This window comes from Oreochromis aureus, linkage group 14, assembly GCF_013358895.1.
Source record: "Oreochromis aureus strain Israel breed Guangdong linkage group 14, ZZ_aureus, whole genome shotgun sequence".
Lineage (NCBI taxonomy): Eukaryota > Metazoa > Chordata > Actinopteri > Cichliformes > Cichlidae > Oreochromis > Oreochromis aureus.
The window spans coordinates 4,766,314-4,789,113 of record NC_052955.1 but is presented as its reverse complement, the minus strand read 5'-3'; the positions used below and the strand labels follow the sequence as shown (position 1 = coordinate 4,789,113).

Genomic DNA, 22,800 nt, shown 5'->3' with positions numbered 1-22,800 from the left:
TCACGCACGTCCTTCTGTCCCGTCTCTTCCCTCGTGTCTTGTAGTTTTCCAGCTCTTAGTTTTCCCGTAAAGCTGACAGAGTTTGCTTTGAACGGCCATTCAGTCGCAGCCAGTGAGTCGACACTGACCAGCGACAGCCTCTCTGATTCACACCTCCGCTATGATGTCAGACAGAGTCGGAGAAGCTTTGCCGATAAATGACGAACTTCTGTAGTGCTCTTCCCCTCCTCATCCTCGTTCTTCTGCTTTGTCTTAACTGTAAACCGACTTTACCTTCACGTTCTTCTGTGACACTAATCAATACTGCTTCATCAGTATTGATTGCTGATAATGCATTCACAGCCAGCGCCCATGAAGACTAAAAAGTGCATTTTCTCATGCAGTCCATGGCTGCAGACTCCTGTTTCTTAGCTTTATCTTTAAGGCCTCTGACGGTGTGCTAGTTTCCTCCTGTTTGTTCCTCCTCCAGCCGCCCACTTTTCCCATAAAACCAAACTGACCTCAGACGCTCGATCCATCAGACGGTGACTCACAGCTACAGGTATCTGCAGAACAAAGACGGGAACACTTATATTTTCCTACAGTTTATACTTTAACAGCTGTTTTGGACTCGTGTCAAACTCAAAGCCCGGGACCACAAAAGATTAAATCTTGATTATTTTAATCTGACTAAATGGTGTAATAGCTGTTAGCTTAGTTTGCTGAGGTCTTTATCTGAAGCCAGTATGTGTATGAAGGCTATGCAGCAATATAACCAGAATATATATATATATATATATATATATGTATGTATACAGTATATAATCCAGTAAAAATAAATGGTTGATGTTATTTGAGATCAGACAGCTGATTGAAACACCTGGTAAAAACACCTTTGTGTGTGTCACGATTAACAGTTTAAATAATGTTTGTTTCTCTGCTGTTTCCAGTTAGTGAGGAATAGGAGTGCAGATTTCAGTGATATTGTTTTAATACTGTTGATGTGACCTGCCTGCAGCTCTAACAGGTACATGAGCTGGAGCTTATTTTTAAACAAACAGTAAACCTCCCAAAAACTTTGAACACTGTCATCAAACCTCCTCTTCTACGTGTCGAATGGTATTGATTAATCTACTAATGTCAATTTTACTGAAGCAGAGATGCTTCAGAGCTAAAGGAAACAAACAGGGGAGAAAGTTGAGGCGGGTGGAGCCACAGAAACCAAAATCCTCCTCTTCAGTCTCGTTGAGTTTTCCTTCCACAGTTTATTTGCATGTGTGGTGTTAAGGTCAGAGGCAGCAGGTCTCCCTGCTGGGGGTCTTAATGTGACCTTGTAATCCATGTCAGTATTGATTATGTAGAGCTGTGTGTGTGTGTGTGTGTGTGTGTGTGTGTGACTTTATTGGATTTTGTAGGGTGTGTTTTGGCATGACACATGAAGCGTCTTTGGAGTTGTTGTTGTTGGTGATTATTCTTTAGTTGAATGTCCTCGATCTTTAGCCACACACACACACACACACACACACACACACACACACACACACACACACACACACACGTTTATACAGAAACCCTCAGTTTGACTCTAAGTCTTGAGATTTTTTTATTTCAGTGTACAGACTGTTACTATGTTACTGACTGTTACAGAAAGCCCAAGTTTTTATTCTTTTATACCAATTACTTTCATTTTTGTTAAACTAAAATAGTAAGAAAAATGCAGACATATATCAGTGCAGAAAAAACGCAAAGTGATGTTTTTTCTGAGGAGTTAAAAAGTATTCTGTATTCAGAAAATCTGAAACTTTTGGCATATCAGAAGCTGCAGACTCAGAGTTATTATTTTTACTGTTATATCATGAAAATGTTCAGCTTTGTTTTCTTATGGTAGGTCTGCCATTAATTTCCAGGTCCAAACACCCCTTTCCTTAAGTTAAACAAACACTAAAAGTTAAAAAAAGTGAAAGTTCATGTTGAGGGTCTCCGATGTGCAGAAAAATGCCGTCATATGGGAGACAGACTGAAAATGAACCAAACGGCAGTCAAGAGAACATCTTAGATCATCTATCCACAACACAAGGTTAGTCATTAATGTGTCACTGTGTGGTTTGGATTCCTCACTATGAAAACATCCTGGTCCTTTGCTTTAGGTCCGCACTGAAAGGTTAGTGGCCTGAGAGCGATTCTCTTCTGCTCCGTTACACCGTGTGATTTTAAAAACGTAGAGATGTGCAGCATATGAATCTGAGGCTAGATTTTTGTCTTTGATTAGATCATTTTCGTCTCAAACTTCATATGAAACTCAGATTTATCTCAGGAGTCATAATGAACCATTTAATCTGAACTCAAAGTGACAGGACCGGTGCTCCGTGAAAACCAAGTAAGAACAGAAACACACGGGAGACGAAAGTTTGAGTTTTCTTTTTTTATGTGTTGAATTAAATCGGATGATTGCAGCTGAGTGTAACAGAAACTGTTAAGACGTGAATTATAAAATGTTTTATTTTTGCGGTGATAAACAAATAAAAACAAGTTGATATTCTGGATGTTATAAATATGTGTCTGGAAAATATCTGTCTACCAGAAAATGTCACGATCATGAGTTGAATTGTTTTATTTTGAAAGTCGTCTCTGATAAAGGTCAGAGTTAAGTGACAGAGAAAAAGCAGAGAGGCTGTGACGCTGGTTCAGTCTGACAGTGAGTGCAGGCGAGACCACGATTACGACCCAGTTTGTCCAGTAAAGCCTGAGCTGATCTTTTCTCGCGTCAGTCAACCTCCAAACCTCCAGAGTCTTTGAAGGGCTGGTTGATACTCGTCTAACTGGTCATTTTCCAGCCAGTCAACTCTCTGAGGTGATTAATGGCCTCCTCCTCTTCCTCCCCCTCCTCTCTTCTGAGTCTGATTCTTCCTCAGTTTTTCTTGGTATTGTGGATTTTTTACTAAGGCTTGATTTTGACTTTAAAGGCTGACAAAGAGTGTTTCTTTTGAAACACAAGAAAAGCTGCAGCCTTTGCAGTATTTGAGGAATGAGAATGAGTATAGCAGTGAGCGGACATGCAGCAGGGACTCTTGGATGTGTGGACGTATAGAGGAGCTGGGAATCGAACGGTCTGTGATTAGTGGACAACCCGCCTCACCTCCTGAGCAGCACCTCCATCAGTCCCTGAATCACTTCCTGAAATACAAACGATCAGAGGCAGGGCAGAGCGAGGAGAGACCGTCTGAATGATCTCAGTGGGTAAAAGACCAAATTGATTATGGATGTTTTTTAAGTCAGCACAGATCCTCCCTCACACACACACACACACACACACACACACACACACACACACACACACAACCTGCTCCATACCGCCATCTGTGCAGCCCCGCCTCAGCATATTGCTTCAGGGCCAACTGAGGCCGGGGGGGGGGGGCGTAATGCCTTGCTTACAATAACCTGCATAATCAATGTACTCCACACACACACATAGAGTCAGATGGATGGGTAGTTAATCACATCTTGTGTGTGTGTGTGTGTGTGTGTGTGTGTGTGTGTGTGAAGGCAGGCAGCATGGGGGAAGAGTCACTACTGAATTATTGATATTGTAAGGTAATGATCCCAAAATCTGCTTTCTCACATGAACTTTTTGGATAATCTGCCCGGGACTGAGCAGCAACTTTAAAAACTGCAGTTCCTCTAATGGCCACTTGAGGCTGGCGCCAAATCGATCCCCTTATTACGTCTTTACGAGAGAAATAAAGATGTCTGCACGCTGATGCACAGAACAGCTTAGGCCTCTGTCGATAGTTTCCCCCTTCATATCTGCACAGTGGGAGGATTTTATTGTCTTCTATTCTGATTTATTTAAGGCTTACAACCTAACTTTTGGGACATGGCTGCTTTGATTGACAGATGTTGCTCTCTGCTAAGCTCCACCTCCACTAACTGGAATCACTGGACCTCTTGACCGTTTAGTTTCAGTCATCTACCAAATTATGAGACATGCAGGGTGCTTGAACCCACGCTGTCCTACAGACTGGAAAAAATGCATATTCCACAACCTCCTACAGGGGTCGCTGGAGGTCACTGTGTGTTGCAAAAAGGGTGCTGTGCCCCATTCTGATTGCTTTCTTAGTTAGTAAGGAGGTTTATATTACAGTGCCATATACGTGTTCAGAACTAATTTCCCATGGTGACTGCCAGCAACCACACACCACCTGGTTTGGGAAACATAGTATTATACCCCAGGTGACCATTAATTGGGGCCTTATGGCGCCAGTATACCCTCCACATTGGTGCCTTCACCCGCACACTCACTTCCATTTATCCTCACCGTTGAGACACAGGTAGCCTCTGCAGTATTCTCCTGAATGGTAGTTGTCAGATAATACCACCACAACAGCGCAGATATAGGAAGAGAGGAAGTGAAACCTGGAAGCAAAGGTGTTGCCAAGTGTTAAGTTATTTCCTCAAAGTCTCATGTTTTCAAACTGTTCCGACACGTCCCTCTATATATCTGAGCTGCTTCTGTACTCGTGTGTCATTAAAAGGACAGTAAGAACTAACTCAATCAAACATTTAGTATGTTATAGTACCTTACACCGATTAGCTGATACCTAGTTTGCTAACTGAGCTCGCCAGTATTAGCTGGTAACTTCAAGCTAGCCGTTCTCCCTACAGCTAAAGTCTTTTTTGGGGGGTAAACAGGTGAAGTCGCCCCCTACTGGTCTTTATAAAGAACACAGGTGTAAGGCTTGACTTTCCAGACCTGGGGGCTCTTTTATACAGTCTTTTTGTCCCAATGTGGTAACTTAAGCCTCCCAACAATTAAAGTGGTAGCTGCCACTTTTGGAGATCTGGGATTAGCACGTAGGACGCTGCACATGTGACACCTAACATTTGTAATTTGGCAAACACCTCTACGTCAGGTAAAGTTTTGAAGGTTCATGGCTGCTGTGTGTTTGTGAAAAGTATTTAAAGTCATTTGAATGAAATATTAAACCCATGTTTGGGGGTCTAACGTGTTTGTTTTGGCTAAATTGTGCTAAATTTTCTATTAAAAGCGCCTGCTGTGATTTTTCAGTATAACAGCAAAAACACATGATGGAATTAAGGCCCTGCTTCGCTCCGTCGTCCCAAATCAGATTTTTCAGATTGGAGTCATGTTCCTTTTATCTGGACGTCTGTAAAAACCACATGGAAACTTCAGCCACATTCTGGTGGTTTGAAATCCAGCTAAAGTGGATGTTTTAGAGATGTGGCTCAGTCCTGGATTCACATTAATCTGTATGTAATGTCACGTACAAAGCAGCACATCCCAACCACAGCCACCCAGCTGTGACTGCTGCGTTAAACGTGGCTGTGTAAACTGACGTCCTCCGTCATTTAGGCTTTGCTCTGCTGTTACTTTGCTGTTTAGGGTCTGGAAAAATACGCCGTGGGTTATCATGCAACACCAGCGTCATTACAGCACCCAGAATATCCAGTCTGACCACAGTCAAATAACTAAACAAGAGCAGACCGATGCTGCATACCTCTGCCAGGCCTGAATAATCCCTCCACACCACTCAGAGAAGTAAGAAACCACAGGAGGAGAGGACCCAAACTCAGCACAGTGTGGGGCAGATTAAAATCCAGATTGTCCAAACTTTAGCTGCAGGCACTGGTTGGTCAGTGTAGGTGACATCACAGGCAAGCGGCAGGGAAACGTCCAGTAAACAGTTTAAAAAGGTCAAACACGAGGTTGACTTCAGCGGGCCACTTCTGTCCTTCCAGCAGCGATACCTGCAGGGCACTCAGCATTTACTCCACTGCATTTAAGGCCAAGCTTTAGTTACTAATTATTTTAGATTCAGCTAGCAGTAATTATGGTAATTAAATGAGCTTTTTTATCGTCACTAAAAATATACAAAGGCCCTGATCTACAAGCCTGGTGTCAGAGACATTGCTTGACACAGGCAGCTAAATATACAGATACATGTACATGCGTTTGTTTTTTTTACACATTGTGTGGAAAACATAAAGTTCTCCTAGTTAGTTAGTCTGCAGGATATGAATATTGTCATTGCAATGTCCTCTGGAGAGATGGAAAAACGCCTGTGTGTGTGTGTGTGTGTGTGTGTGTGTGTGTGTGTGTGTGTGCCCCTGCCAAGATGCAGTCTGTTATTTGGTCACGCACTCCCTTTTTCCTTTCACCCACTCTCTTCCCTTCATTCTCTTTTCTTTCCCTACCTGCATCCTCTTTTAATCAGCTCTCTTCTTCTTCTTCTTCTTCTTCTACTTCTTCTTCTTCTTCTTCTTCTTCTTCTTCTTCGCCTTTGTATCTCTTTTTCCGGCCCACTCAGGCCCGTCGTGCCCTTCGTTCATGCAAAAGAAAACCACCATCCCCCCTCCTCTCCCCTCTCTTTTTCTCTTCGTGTTTCCTTTATTTTACATTTGGCCACGTCCTCTTCTTCAAAATTACCATCTGTCCTCTGACGACCACACGCAAACACAAACTCACACTGATTGCCACCTGACAAAAGACTTTAAGGTTTCTGCATAAAAGCCTTGAAATACTCTGCTGTTCAGATGTGATTCATAATGTTGAAGTTTTCTGCTCAGTTAGAAAAAGTGCTTCTTGTTTGGGACTATTTTCAGTAGCGTAATAATCCACATTTGTTGTTTTAATGCATTTCTTTACTGTCAGAGCAGAATATGTGGGAGTGAGTCTACTGTGTGTGTGTGTGTGTGTGTGTGTGTGTGTGTGTGTGTGTGTGTGTGTGAGTGAATTAACCTGTCACCCGGTCCAGCAGTGTGGCTGATTGATGTATTTTAATATAATGGAGCTGTGTAGCACAGACTAATGGCTTTAATACACACAATACTTGTTATTATAATGTGAACAACAGGAAAAGATATTATAATGTCTGTAATAAAAACAGAGGTAGGCAAAAAGTTTCTAATGGACTCTCTTCACCTGCTCCTCCGATGTGACCTGTATAGTTTTTTAAATAAACACAGTTTATCAATAGGTAGCTTCTGGTGATACGTCATCAGTCGGAGACCAAGTACTGCAAACGCATCACGCCGAGAACGCGAAAAAGTCCCGGAGTCTTCTAATGACCAGCACTTGGGGCTATATATCCCAGAATCCACTCAACAGCGGACTGGTGACCCACCTGCTCCTCCTCAGGTTAAAGAAACCCCAGCAGTTGTCTATAGTATTGACCTCAGGAAACACTTTTCTAACATCTCTATGAGTTTTTTTTTGTAAATACAACATAGAGGTTTCACTACTGAGTTAAAAATGATATATGTCACTTAGATCACTTCTAAATGTTAATGTTTGGTTTATTTCAGTGTGTTATTTGTTCCTGAGTTAACTGGTTTGGCTGTGATTAAAGTTAAGCATAAATGTTACTCACAGTTAAATTAGAGGGAGGGGCAGTAAAAACTCCAGACCTGTGACATCTGGTGTTCCGACTGTACAAATCACGAATGTGAGAGAATTGAATAGTGAGTCCGTGCTCGCGTTCTCGGCGGGTACGTATCTCGCGTGCGCGCGCACTTGGGCATTGATAAAGCGGCCGTTGAGTTTGTAAATTAGAGTAGGAATGTGTGATTAATGTGTGAAGGCAACTGTAGCTTGCCTTCACTGGTGTATGAATGTGAGAGTGAATGCAATAGTGGAATTGTAAAGCGCTTTGAGGGGTCCCGAAAAGCGCTATATAAATGAAATCCATCATTATTATTATTATTATTATTATTATTATTATTATTGAATTTCAGTGAAGATTAAATAATTATTGTTTTACATTCATTTTCACTGTAATGCTCTCATTTTTCTTATAGCCCTGAACGTTTCCCCATCTCAACATGAGTGTGTGGTGTTCCACGGTTTCTCAGTCAGGACTCCTTGGAGGCGGAGCTTTTGTGGATGCTAAGCAAATGGGGTGCAGGGCTACTGTTGCAGTGGCAGGTGTTCATATTAAACACGACCAAAGTTTCTTAAAATGGATTTAATGTATATGCATTAGGGTTGGGCGATTAGACGAATATATCGACTACTGACGATCGTCGATAGTTTTAACAAGGACGATTTATTTATTTATTTGCCCATGAGTAAGTTTGCTAATAATGATGGAGCTAATAGAAGCAGTCAACAGAAAAAAAATTAATAGCGCTGTTTTAACAGCACCCTCTTTCATCTGCGAGCAAATGCACCCTCCTCAGAGTGCGCCCAGATGCTCGTTGATGGAGCTGCAGAAGCTGCTGATAGCCGCATACTCAGCCGGATGGTGGACATTTACATGCTCATCCAAGTTAGTCGTGTTTGAGTACTTTGCTCACACTATACGTCTGCACAAGCAGCACACCGTTTTGGTTACATCCTTGGGTTTACTTATTTCATCTGATTTAAAGCCAAAGAAATCCCAAATTGGCAACTTTATATTTTTTTAGTGCTGTCAGCGTTAACACGCCGTCATCACGACTAACGCGATTAACAATTAACCCATCTGGAGCACAGGCTTAGTCAAAGTCCCTCAAATGTCTCTGTAAACAAATTTTGGCAGTTTGTCCAAATTTTGTTCATTCTGCACTCCAGATGGGTTCAGAGCGTTAAAAATGTTAATAGTGATGACCGCGCATGCGCGAATATATCACCCATCGGCGATTGTTGGACTGACGATTGCTGGTTGGAAAATTTTTACATATCGCCCAACCCGAATATATGCAATTCTTGTGCTTCAGAGAGCTTTGTTTTATCCCTAACATCCTAATGTCAGGCACATGGAAGCACCATGTTCAAATCTGGTTTAAGAGGGGCAGCCAATCCTAAGAAGGTTAGCTTAAAGGGAGTAGGAAGGAAGCTAAAAAAGAGCTTCAGTCAGTCAGAGGTTGAACTGAGGCCCAGTATAAGAAATCAGACAAAAGATATAAGAAGGATTATTTTGAACTGTGAGTCGTGCAAAACTGCTTCTCAGTCCAATAATGAAAACTCAAAATAAAAGACGGAAGCTGCTTTAGATAAAGAAGGAACAGAACACAGGGTGTGCTGTGCAAACCAGGGACTCTCCTGAGGTGGAAACTTCAAAGACCCAAATTATAATGGGTGTGGCTGCGTGTGTGTGAACATGAATACAGACTGTGTGGGGTAGACACTGATACATGCACATGTATCCATGAGTCCATGCATGCTGTCAAACCTGTGAAAATATGGTAAAATATACATTTGAAGTCTGGGCCTGGGGGTTTGTCTCATTACCATGACGACGTGATTTTGGAGTCAGCTGCAGGCAGACGAGACAGAATTTGATCTCTCTTTGTGTTGATGTCGCAAACCGGTTAAGACTCTTCTCGCTGCTGTTTGTCGGGACTTTTGCAGACGTGTTTTTTCCTTCTTTGTTCTTTATCCAGAAGGCTGCAGTAACGTCTCCATCTGTCTTCTCATCTGTCCCTTTGTCTCTCCCTGTTTAGATTCCTTGTTTATGTCACGCCTCCTCTAATATCTGACACCGAGAGCTTGTTGGGTGTGTGCAGTGTTTAGTGTTTGTTGTAACAGCGGGAGCTCCAGGAGCAGCTGGGGGTTCTCTGTGGCCTCCCAGTGCCAAGCGCACTGAGCTCTGCTGGGCTACGACTGGGGCGGATCCCCCCTGCTGGGTGTGCAAGTTCAGCTAAATGTTTAACCCATTTCTGCAACATCCCCTGGCATGTAGAAGCTAGCGTGCACAATTTATTTACATGTAGAAAAAAGTAGAACTTGTCGATTCTGCTTCCCATGTTCAGGCAAACACCTGCCTGACATGAAACGAACATTTGATTCATTCCAAATCCTAAAGTGGGATTTTCACCTCTGAGGTAACTCTGCTTTACTGTAACTCCAAACCCTTCTGAAACCCTCCACCACAGCTTACACCACAATCTTATGTGCACTTTTCTAGAGATGTATGCACACAGTGTGTGCTGTTGCCTGTGATGACTTTGATTGGTCAGTGTGATTGGAGGCATTTCTGTCTACTTCTTCTTCTGCCACCATTTTTTCAAATCAAGACAGAAGAGAGAAAACCACCTGCCCAAAATTGCGGATCAATATAGGCACAACATGCACACGTCTATGATGGTGTCAGGCATGAGGCTACTGCAAAGGCTCTACATACAAGAGATTCAACAAAGTCGGAATTAAGTTTAACGGGCGTCCGTGCAGGAAGTGACTATAGAAAGTCAATGACGTGCAGCAACTTTAGGCAACCACAGGCAGAATGACAGTAGATGAGTAAAGTGTTTCTCAACTATGAGTAAAGGCGATTGAAGTAACTACCAATGAGAGCAATGGACATGATGACATCAACACTGAGGAGACAACATTCACAGCTTTGGTTCCTACCGCAAAGAAAGAAACTGACAGCTTGTTAAAATCAAACACGATGATGTATGTGTCCTCCAGACGCCGGATACACATTTATATGACGGAACATCACAGGCAAGTCGTTCACAGGTGGATACATGTATCCAAATTGTATATACTCTTTTGATTGTGTTATCTGCCATTCAGAAGGTTGTTGGTTTGGTCCTCAGCTCCTCAGACTTATTGCTCCAACAAACATGTAAATTTTCGCGCTTGCATCAACTTTTGAAAGGTTGTTTCAGTTATCTGCTGCACGAGGCCAGCGGGGCATGATCTCACTGCGAGGGACACTGAAGGCGTGGGGGCGGCGTGGATGGTAGCTCCTCATTAAATACAGGGCAGTGCCAGCGAGGAGCTAAAGCTTTTGGTGATCCATGATTTCACATCTACTGCTTGTGTCACTCAGAAACTCTTGAGGTGCGAAACCCACATCATGGTTACCATGGCAGCCAGGGGCGACTGGCTCCTGGCTGTTAGCAACAAATCGATCGTTAAACCTCTGCTTTTGCCTTAAGTGGCTGTCTTTTTTTTCACATTTCTTTTCTAACCTCTAGCAGCAGAAAAAGCCTTATTTTGATCGTCCCAGACATCGTGATGTTTTCTTTTACTCGTTTCCTATTTTTCTGCCACCACAGTATACACGCAGTAATGAAACTGACATCCACCCAAAATTGGTCTGTGAGAGGAAATAAAACACAAGAAAACACTCAACTCACAGGATGCATCATAAAAACTTTACTACAGGGCGGTGCAATAATTTAGTAATGCAGCCATTCAGTTCCCGTTTCTCATAAATCTTTACCGACAGTGACGATAAAAATGATACAAGGAGGGGGGCAAAGTGAAACCTCGGTGATGTGCAGGAAAGAGTCAGAGGGGATTCATCTGTATGCGTGCTGATACGGCACTTCCAGGAAGCACTGACACTTAATGGCAGCTGTCTCTTGAGGTGTTTGTGGTTATATCTCCATAATGTAAGCTTCCCTGTGTGGAAACACATGTATTCATCACCTGTTTGTGTTTGTGTGTGTAGATGACATGACTGACTGCAAAATCCCAGAAAAATATTCAGCTGCTGTTTATTTCCTTTTTAATTGCTGATCAGATCGACCGATGAGGTAGACTGTCACTGTTCCTGGTTAGCTGCTGGCAGACTTTACTCAGCTTCAATCTGGGAGTTAAAGAGAAACGTGAGTTTTTTATGCTGTTAAATTAACGCCGTCTATTGTAACGTTACTGATGGATGGAACTGCTGATGTTAGTTGTGCTGAAACAAAATCCTTAATAAACACCAGGGTGTTGGTCTTTAAGATGCTTCACCACGTTTGTTGTGCTGCTGTTCATGTGTTCAGCTGCTAGTGGGGGGAGGGGCTGTGGGAGGGTGAGTGTTAAATGAGCATCAAACCCGACGGTGATTTTTACTGTCAATTAGAATCTGAGTATCACCTTTTTTGACAACCCTACTCATTACATGTGTTACCTGAATAAAACATTCTTTTGGATTTTCTGATTTTTGTTTTTAAAGGTACCGGAAGTATTAATTCATTAGACACATGTTTTAAAGAGATGGCGATGATGAATGAGTGAGATTCACAGAAGTGAGTGGCGCTCGCCCCCTGAAGAGGTTTCAACTCATAAGCTGTATATAAAAGATCGACATGTCACAGTGACATCATCCATTGTTTTGTTTTTCTGCCAAAACGGGAGTGGCACAGTCACCTCACAGCAAGAAGGTCGTTGGTTTGAATCCACTGTCCCGCTGGAGCTTCTCTTCGTGGGTTCCCTCTGGGTTCTCTGGTTTCCTCCCACAGTGTTTTCTCTTTGAGCTTTTTCTACATGTTTCACCTTCACTTCCTCTTTCATCCACCTTATCCAGGTAGCAGGCACTGTGCCTCAAGCCGATCCGTATCGAGGGTATTTTAGATGATTTGATGTCTGATCAGATATGGATTCTCCGGTGTAGTTTTGTTGATGCTGCTCTCAGCTCACACTGCGAACGATTGGCGGTAACAAGCAGCGCGAAAGCAGCGCGACGAAGAGGAAAAGGAAATGTTTTCACTGAGAAGACAGATAAGAAAGCGAGGAAGTCGTCAGCTGGAGAAATCGATGTGTCGGACATGACAGCTCAGACAATTCGTGACTCACAGAACAGACACACGCTGTAATCATCCTCTGAGTGTGTGTGTGTGTGTGTGTGTGTGTGTGTGTGTGTGTGTGTGTGTGTGTGTGTGTGTGTGTGTTGTAATTCTTGATATCATAAAAGTTGTCTGACAGAGTGATATTTTCTTATCACTCAGACACGGGTGTGGTTGTGTGTGTGTGTGGTTGTGTGTGTGTGTGTGTGTGTGTGTGTGGTTGTGTGTGTGTGTGTGTGTGTGTGTGTGTGTGTGTGTGTGTGTGTGTGTGTGTGTGTGTGTGTGTGTGTGTGTGTGTGTGCAGCCCTTGCCCTCAGAGTAAACAAACGCTGTGTGTTGTTTGATTTTGTTGATACTTGTTTTTTTTCTGTTTTGAAAGTCTTGTTTTTAGATTTTTTTAAAGATAAAAAAAAGTTTCATTCGTAAAGAAAGATGGAGTTAGTTCATCTGACTTGCACTTGTTCTCCACGCAAAACTTAAAAGATCTCAGGCGACCTGAGAGATCCAGGATTAAACCGCATCTTTCCTGTAATAAACTCTGGGTTGACTCATCCAGTTGATAATCACGTCTCTGATCTGCTTCACTGAGCTCTGGAAACAGAATTAGAGTAGATGAGCTTGGAGATGAACGCGTACTTCTTACAGTTTAGTTGTGTTAAAAAATACTGGGACAGAAATCATAAATAAAACCTAAAGGTCTCAGTCACAGAACCACATGATGCAGAAAAGTCAAATAGTCCCTCCAATCCTCCGTCACTCCGACCCAGAAAGCAGCCGTCACCCCGCCCAGCTGTTCTGACCTGGGAGGCTTCCACCACCTGTTTCAGAATAAGGCATCAGGATTTCCTGCTCTTCAAAGATCCTCTCCTAGTGAGAGTGATCACGACAGGGCAAATTGAGATTTGTCTGTAGTTTAGGAGCTGTTGTGTGTAACCTCGCTGGAAAGACATTAAACTGAGTTTTTGTCCCACAGGGAAAAGTTGGAGTCTGGAAAACCCTCTGAAACCTTGCTCACTCATCCTGTGGTTATTTTTAGAAGATCAATTAGTGTGTGTGTGTGTGTGTGTGTGTGTGTGTGTGCCCTGCAGCAGACAGTGTGTGGCTTTGTTTGGTAACAGGTCTGTGCTGAAACTGACAGCACAGTCCGAAATATGAGACGTCTGCTCGTGTGTGTCTGTGCGATTCTGGGTTTGTGTTTCACAGAACAAACAAACAACAAAGACATCACACACACACACACACACACACACACACACACACACACACACACACACACACAGTGATTGTTTGTGTGGTGGCTGTAAACATCCACACACTCTTGTGTTTGTGTGTGATAATGCCTGTGTGTGTTTTCACCCAGCAGACACAATAAAGACTTGTGTGTTTGAAGTTTTCCTGTCGCCTTTCTAAAACATATGTGTGAGTATCTGTGTGAGTGTGTGTGTGTTTACTGTATGTCCCACTTCCTCATGTGACTCACCTTGTGACATCACACAATGACATCACCGTCTACAGGAGGCAGGATTGGTCAAAAGGCTCGCAGCCTCTCAGTCTCTGCTAGACTTTAACCCTCAGTCGATCCAACAGTTTCTCTTTGAGCAGAAAGATTTTCTCTTTGTTTGTTTGTTTGTTTGTGGATCACCTCCAAGCTGTAAACATGTCTGTGTGGCTCTGCTAAGGTAAGAACTGCTTCATGAAGGACAAACCATCAGTTTTAGGATTTAAAAATGAAAGCTTTCAGTGATTTCAAGACTCAACCATCATCATCTCTCTGTTGAGCTCTCTTGTATTCGACGTCTTATTTTTGTGAATGGCTTGTAAAAAAAGGCTCATTTGTCCTCTGATAACTATGAAATATAACTTGACCTTGTAAATCAGAACCTTTAGTTGTTGATGCTTTCTTCAGAAAACAGTCAGATTTACCCTTTGATGGAAAAAATGGAAAAATGATTTATGTGCATGCTGCTGTCTCACTCTCAGAGCAGCAGGCGATTAAAACTCAGTGGGAGGTTTTTATTGTCGTAACTGTTTGTATGTTTTCTTTTGTGAGTAAAACCTGCACAGTGGGCTGTGACAAAAATTCATTTTGAGGTGATTTGCTTCATTAGTGTCATTCTAATAACACCGAGTGTTTTCATTGATTGTTTTTTGGTCTTTTGCTTTGTGCTGTTCAACACTTTCGCTCAGCCCTCTTTTCACGCATGAATAACAGTTTATTGCAGTCGTGACGATGCCTACAAAGCTGTATAATATCTTATATAACGCTCATAATATTATCAGATTATTTTGATTAGGTCCACAGAGTTCATGTGAAAGAGGCCATAGCCTCTGTGCTGTCACACAGGAAATATAAGTCTGGTATCAAAATGTTGCTAAGATGGAGACCTTTCATGTTTAGTTTCCCTAAAGTTTAACTTTTTTAAGTTTTTTAAGTTTTCTTCAGTGAATGGTCAGAAAACAGATCAAACATGTGCCAAAGCTTGTTTCTATGAATCTGTGCTTTCATGTTGAAACTGTGATGTATCCCATGATATTAGAAAATAGAGAAAATAATTCTGAGCGAAGGTGAGATTTTGGCTTTAAATCGTGATCTCCATTTTACTTGGAAAGCCTGAAACTTCGAGCATTTCATAGTATGAAGGTAAAATTTTGCAGTTGCTTAATTAAATACGTTAGAAGTTGTATGTGTTAAAAAATGCTAAAGCGACATAAAGCAAATTAAATGAACTTGAACCATGTTTTTGTGGTGGGCTGTTGTAAATTTGGACATTTTAACACTGGAAGACGTGGGAATTGACTCACATTTGGAGCCAGCCTCCAGTGGACATTAGAGGAACTGCAGGTTTTGTCCTGTGAGATACTTTGATGAGGTGCTTCACAAATTTAGGCCCTGTGCACAGGAAGCCTGGTTGAAAGCAGGGGCAACAATTTAAGCTTATTTCCAAACCTTTAAAAAAATCGTTAAAAACGACTTGTCTTATAAAACCCTGTCTGAGACACGGTGTTTTAACCCCTCCCCCATTCTTCTAATGGCTGCCCCTCATAAAAAGATTTCAATAGGAGTTGGGCGGGGCATAAGTGGCTGAGTTGACACATATGAAAGCTATATAGTCTCTCTGACATCATATAGAGCCAAGAGTAGAAAAAAGTGCCTGAACCAGAGTGTTTAGAGCAGGAATGTCACACTGAACTTATATGGGTTGGACCAGTGAAACTACAAAGTGTAAAACTGCAGGAAAAGTTCCAGTAGCTCCTTACCTGGATTGTCCTGTGATTATAAAATATAAAGTTTTTGTTAATTCTCAGATAATATTTTTACTGTGGATGTAGAGGATAAGCCTGCGCTTGAAGCGGGGTGACCGATGCAGCTGTTATGAATGAGACTTGACATAGTCCAATAACTCCAGCCGTACTTATCGTGTCTGTTTAACACCTTTATTGCTTTCCATCGGTTGCATTTGTTGCTCATCAGTTCTCTTAGTATCCAACGTCATTTAACATAAATCACAAACCGTTTGCTCTTTCTCATCAACAACACCTCACACTAATTACGTCTGTCTACCTTAAATACCGCACCATTAAAAACACAAAAAGCGACCCCTAGTGGTACACATACGGTAACAACACAAAAAATGGCTCCTACAGTGGACCCACTGTAAAACAATACAGGTATTTCTATAGTATAGCTGTCTGTCACGTAGTGTGAATGACAGTGGGGGGGTTGGGAGTCTTTTTTAGTAGGAATAGCTTTAAAATCTTTGCTGGTCCAATTCGGGCCCCCAGGCCTTATGTTTGACACCCCTGGTTTAGAGCATAAATAACTTTTATTTGTCTCACACTTGGTCTTTGTGCCCCACTTCAGTTCTGTCTGTGACAAGGTGTTTTATCTCCTCCCTTGAAATAAACTCCTGATCTGTCCCTGTTTGATATGAGGATCTGTCGCTGCAGCAGCGCATGCAGCTGTGCATGCAGCAGTGCATGCAGCAGTGCATGTATTAGTAAATTTAAAGGAAAACTATACATGCCAGTAAAAAATGTACCGTCTGCACGAATATTAGGGAAGTAGTGTTTAAAGCGCAGCATCTGGTCAGAGAAGCTGCTTCACCCAAAACCTGCAGCACTGGGTGAGATTAGGGTCGGATCAATTTCCCACCACAAACAAACCACTGGAGAGTTTGTTTGACTTGGACTGAGACTGCTTCCTCTCGCTGTGGCTGTGATAATCCACACCTGGGATCGATTGCCGTGCCCGAAGAAAGTGTACAAAGGGGGAGAAGAAAAGATTTACAGATTTGAAACATTCAGTTTTCTCTCTAATGTGTTTGTGGCAGTGCTGCTAAAGTTCTGAAACAAGCTTTAAAGCAAGCTTTGATTTCACCTTAGCTACACCAAAACTGAGGGAACATCGGCTTGTTTTATGAAGCGTCTTCAGGACAGGACCGAAGGAGTCGATCCTTTTAACTGAGAGATACAGACACACAGCAGTTTGTTTATTCTTGTTACTGTGGGTTATTTCTATTTATAGTATGAATCGTGATTTATTCGGAGTTTCTCTGACCTAAATAGACTGGCCTCGTGGGTTCCTGTGCCCAGTGGAGCATTTAGCCGAGCAGGTTGTGTTGTAGTCTGTGCGTGTGATTTTGTGTATTTTTGTATGAGGGCGTTGTGGTAGAACCGGTCATTAAAATGTCCCTCTTCTCCGCTCAGCTGTGTGGGCGCCTCCTCCAGGTTGTACGTACAGAACGAAATATGTGTGTACGCGCAAGTGTGTGTGTGTGTCTGTGTTATCTTTTTACCAAGACTGCATTTAAGTCTGAGTCAGCACACGCGATGTTTTAGTCATCTTCCGACAAACCTCGCTCAGTGAGCAAATAGAGAAACGCAGTTTTCTTTTTTTATTCGTACTGATTTTCACCCATTTTTGTTGTTTTTTATGATCAATGATCTTCTATGATTAAAGCTGATTAAGCTAACAATGTGGTGGAAACATTTAATCTCAGTATTTATGGTTCTTTGTTTTCTCTTTATGAGAAACCACAAAGCGTCTTGTAAAGAGTTTCAATTTACTGGGAAACGCGACCACGTGCGCTGAGCTGTAGAGACGGGAGATGCAGTGATATCAGATGTTGTTATGGGCCTTTTGACAGAAAAAAAGAACAGCATAATTTGTAAGTAGCTGATATTGTTTTTGTTTGTGTCAGATCAATAATGAAGAGCTGACAGATTTAAAACAGGTCCGTTAGTCTGTTAGAAGAGTTTGTGTTTCTGTCCTTGACTTTGGCCTCTCTGGTGCACAGGAACGGTCGGCTGCAGCCTATCTGAAGATGTCTGATAATGGGGAGGTCGAGGACAAGCCCCCAGCTCCGCCCATGAGGAACACCAGCACCATGATTGGCTCCTGCAACAAGGACCCTGTCCCCCTCAACCATGGCTCCAAGCCCCTCCCTCCAAACCCGGAGGACAAGAAGAAGAAAGACCGCTCCATTCGATTCATCCTGACAGGAGGAGGCGATAAAAGTGAGTTATGATGCCGCAGGGTGAATGTGTGCAAACTAAATAAATATCTACTGATATTAACAACAAATTAAACCCATAAGCTAACATATTCATCCCTGAAATAGAAGCTAGGGGTCATAAATATCTGTGAGAATCCATCAGACACTAACTGAGAACTTTTTCTTGATCCACAGCTGATACTGAGTAACAGCTCAACAGCTTTAATCCTGTTAAATCCTTAAAGAAGTTGACCTTTGACCCCCAACAGGTGCTGGAGTTCAAATGTCGACTAACACCACACTGTAAAGGATCAGCGAACTCCATAATGTGGATGTCGTGTAATATGTCAAATGTAGACGAAGCAAATAAAACAAGTTTTAAATAAAATAGAAGTCCAATAAACGGACACCACAGAGCTGAGCAGCATCAGCTTGTTGCTTTCTTAAAATTACAGATAACGTGTTGCAGTAATGTGAAGAAGAACATTGTCACATGACTCTGCAGTCGGGTGAAAAACTAAACACACCCTGGGTGAATAGCAGCCAGGTGCTACTAATAAAATGCACCTGATTAACTGATCATCAGCACATTTGAGGACCTCTGTAAAAGCATTCAGCTTTTAAACACAACACCACCAAAGTTCAACCATAATCAGACCCTACTGACAGAAGGTTCAGTTTTATTTATATAGCGCCAATAATTGCCTCAAGGTGCTTTATGTTGTAAGGTAAAGAACCTATAATGATACAAAGAAAACCCCAATAATCATATGACCCCCTATGAGTAAGCGCTTTGGCGACAGTGGGAAGGAAAAACTTCCTTTTAACAGGAGGAAACCTCCAGCAGAACCAGGCTCAGAGAAGGGGCGGTCATCTGCCGCAACCGGGCCTGGCTAGCGACGGGTTTTTCAAGGCAAAGCCGGGTCTCCTTTTCAGTGATCGTGGCCTCCAAAGATGCAAACAGGCTACAGTTATTCCACTTATTGTTACTACTAAAGGGAACTGAACATCTGACTCACAAAGCAGGAAAGTGCAGGAGGGACAGGTGAAGAGGACATGCCGCTAGCAAGTCAGCTACGAGCTAAGCTAAGCTAAGCTAGTGAGTCCTTAAAGACGGAGTGAGCAAATACTGTGAAAATAACTAGTGGGTGAAGCCTCAGCCCTCAGAGAAACTGCAGAAACTCCAAGAGCTCCACCTCAGACTCTACAGGCCTCAGTTAGCATGTTAAAGGTTAAAGTTCATGACAGTACAATTAGAAAAAGACTGAACGGGTAGAGTAATGTTTGGAAGAGAAAGCCTCTTCTCTATTAAAGGAACACGGCGGCATGGCTTAGGTTTGCAAACTTACATCTACTCAAACTAAAAGACTTGGAGCAGGGACTAAGGTGGAGATTTGAATGCACAGCTGCACATTTTGGAACAAACCACTGCAGTCATGGGGGGATGATGATTTGGTCAGTCACTGAGTCGACTATGAGCTCCACTGTATAACAAAATATTCCAGAGTCAAATATGAGGCCATGAGCTAAAGTCTGGCCAATATTCAATCATGCAACAGACAGAAAGGCGGTAAAAACTGGATCAAAACATTTAGTTTTTAAAGGTCTGGATAATCAGACAGAGTTGGTTGATTGTTACTCGTCTGCTGCTGGTTCGTTAGATCTGAAGCAAAATATATTTTTCTCCACCTAAACAAACTGTTGTGCTTCTGTGGAGGAAAAACTGTTTTTGTTGATGGTGCTTCACGAGTACCCATGATGCTTTGCAGGAAGCTGGTGGTCCTGCGTCAGTGTTAGTCCATCCAGAGGAATCTGCTGTGTGTGATTCTCACTGGATTTCCCAGAGGATCTTCACACTCTTTCCAACATACGGTGTCTCATGTGTTGGCTTGTTTTGTGAAACACTCTGTTTCTGTACTTTTCTCTCCGTCTCCTCCTGAGTTTCTCTCCCGTGTTTTGCATGAACTTTTGTCCCACTGTTTCTTTCTTTTCAGTGATCCTCTCTGGATTTAAGATCTTTTCAGGAATTTTAATGAACCTGAATCTCTTTGTTCCCCTCATGAAGGGCTGCATTTAGGATTTTCTGTTAGAGTCATTATGGAAATGGTACAACCAGCATCTCAGCTACTCTTCTGCAGCCTTTCAGCCAAGTTAGAACTTGTTTTTGGGTCTGCCGCTCTTTAGTGTCTATTTATTCTAAAGGGAAATAAATCCTGGGATAATCCAGAGTCCTTAGGGTGGAAAACTGTTCTGTGTTTTAATACAACACTTTAAAAAAATCAGTCAGTGTGTTTGTTTTTTGTTCCTTTATCATTCAGCCTATAAGAGGAAGGAGCGCCCAGAGATCTCTCTGCCGTCAGACTTCGAACACACCATCCATGTCGGCTTTGATGCTGTTACCGGGGAGTTCACTGTAAGTGTGTGTGTGTGTGTGTGTGTGTGTGTGTGTGTGTGTGTGTGTGTGTGTGTGTGTGTGTGTGTTGTGTGTGTGTTTCCTCTCCTGTGTGAAGAAAATTATCAGATTCAACCACAGTGTGTTTTGTGGTATTTATTTCTGTTTACCTCACTTTAATTGCTTACCAAAGGACCCATGCTCATTGTTGTGTGTGTGTGTGTGTGTGTGTGTGTGTGTGTGTGTGTGTGTGTGTGTGTGTGTGTGTGTGTGTGTGTGTGTGTGTGTGTGTGTGTGAAACAGCTCCTAACAGACACAAATGCTTGGCAAATGAACCTTTTTAAATAATCACTTTAGACAAAGACGCCTTGTTTCACTGAAACAAGGCGCCTGACCAACTTCTTTTAGCTGGGAGTTAACTGTGTGTGTGTGTGTGTGTGTGTGTGTGTGTGTGTGTGGTTTCCTTTTCTGTAATCTGGGACACAGGTTTCCACACATCTACATGCAGATGAACATTCCTGCTCAAATTGATGTAATCTAAATATAATTTAGACAGTAAATGGATGGATGGATGGATGGATGGATATCAGACATGATGGAACAGGAAGTGGAAGAGTGTGTGCAATGGATTGATTCTGACAGATGAGTAGAGAGAGAGCCAGAAAACAAGGAGATGTGACCCAGATCTGTGGCTGAAGTACAAATATGATAAGATGGCCTTGTTAGGACTCGAAGAAGGGTGTGTGTGTGTGTGTGTGTGTGTGTCTGTGTGTGTGTGTGTGTGTGTGTGTGTTCCTTACTGTAGTCATGGACTGTATGTAAAAGCAGGACGTCACTCGATGGTTTCTAGACTTCACATTATGAAGCCTCAGCTGTGTATACTGGCTGCCACCATGTTGGTTTTTTTTAAGTGAGCACTTGGAGTGGGGCGATATGTTATCAGCTGATGCTAAGTTTAGTTTATAAGCTGCATTCATATCCACAGCGACGCTTTAAAATTGCTAAATGACCTTGAATGTTTCAGCCTGTTTAGGGAACACTCTCGTGCAGAGGGCCGTGTTTTTTCATTGTTCACATTAGTTGGTGTTTCACAGAGATACAAACTTATAATGGAAGCAGATGTTCTGTTAGCAGCAAATCCAGTTTAATGCTACAACTCAGAGAATAACAAGGGTTTCAGTACTTCACCGTTAGCGTCATTTTTCATACACAGAGTTTGCTCTTTGCTGTGTTATGTTGCTATTAACAAAGGTAAACTACAATAATACAGTTCACATAGAAATAAATGAATAAAATATTGATATTTTATTGTGTTTGTCTGTGTGTGTGCAGGGAATGCCGGAGCAGTGGGCTCGGCTTCTGCAGACATCCAACATCACCAAGCTGGAGCAGAAGAAGAACCCTCAGGCCGTCCTCGATGTTTTAAAGTTCTATGACTCAAAAGAAACGACCAACAGCCAGAAGTACATGAGCTTCACTGGTAAGACCCGCCCCCCGCGCACTCCCATCACCTACGTGCATTCACAATAACGTTAGCTGAGTGGTGAACTTCAGATTCATATTATAATATGAGCTCAGTCTGCTGTGAACACTCAACTTTGTGTTTGTGTTGTGCTTCCTTCAGATAAAACTGCTGACGCCTTCAGCTCCTCCGCCACAACGGTAAGACCTCTTCACTCACAGCGTTATTCTCTCACACAGCCGCATACAGGCAGCACTGTGAGGAAGCCTTCCTCTCATTATTAGCTGTGTCTGCATGTTTTCCACCAGTTTAGCCGTTACCTAAGCCAATAGCAGGTAACAGGTCAGTTCATTTCCCATCTCTGAAACTGCCTTTTACACCCTGCTATTTAAAATGAATTAAATAAATGATTTTACTTCACTCATTTTTACACTTTGCACATTATCATGTTGGATTTTATTTGTATTTTATTTAGCTGTGTTTTTTCCACTGACAAGTGTTTGAGCCGGCTGTGGGAGAGTTGAAGATGTTAACTGGGATGTTCATAATTAAAATTAGGACAAAGTTAGAGAGGCGAGGCTGAGCTGGTTTGGGCGTGTACAGAGGGTTAAACTGGGATAAACTGGACAAAGGACGATGAGGAAGGAGCTGCCAGGCAGGAGGAAACGAGGAAGAGGTTTGTGGATGTAGTGAAGGAGATTGGTGTGATAGAAGAGGATGCAGGAACAGGCAGATGATCCGCTGTGGCGACCCCTACAGGAAGCAGCTATTTTTCTTCTATATATTCAGGTTTTTTCATATTTTATTTAGATTTTTGTTTATACAGTTAATAATTTCATCTTCATCTAAGTGCTATTCTTTTCAACAGTTTTAACTTTTCTATTTGATTGTAATATACTTTACTGAGCTAGTCTACTTTACTTTGTTTTCTTGTTAGATAATAGTATGAACGAATAAATGCTTTTTTC

The 22,800-nt window shown here is 42.3% G+C and overlaps 1 protein-coding gene across 3 annotated transcripts in view; it reads left to right on the top strand.

Annotated features, from left to right (window-relative positions):
* The window catches only part of pak1 (p21 protein (Cdc42/Rac)-activated kinase 1), a 66,736-nt gene that overhangs the window by 21,543 nt on the left and 22,393 nt on the right, over positions 1–22,800 (top strand). For 2 of the 3 annotated variants that reach the window (XM_039598134.1, XM_039598132.1), the window contains exons 3-6: positions 17,781–18,000; positions 20,297–20,391; positions 21,703–21,850; positions 21,995–22,032. In XM_039598134.1, coding sequence (XP_039454068.1) covers positions 17,808–18,000; positions 20,297–20,391; positions 21,703–21,850; positions 21,995–22,032 — 474 coding nt within the window. In that variant the 5' untranslated portion in view covers positions 17,781–17,807. Of the gene's footprint in view, positions 1–14,060; positions 14,163–17,780; positions 18,001–20,296; positions 20,392–21,702; positions 21,851–21,994; positions 22,033–22,800 lie in introns of those variants that run through there. The other variant, XM_039598133.1, reaches the window with a different exon arrangement.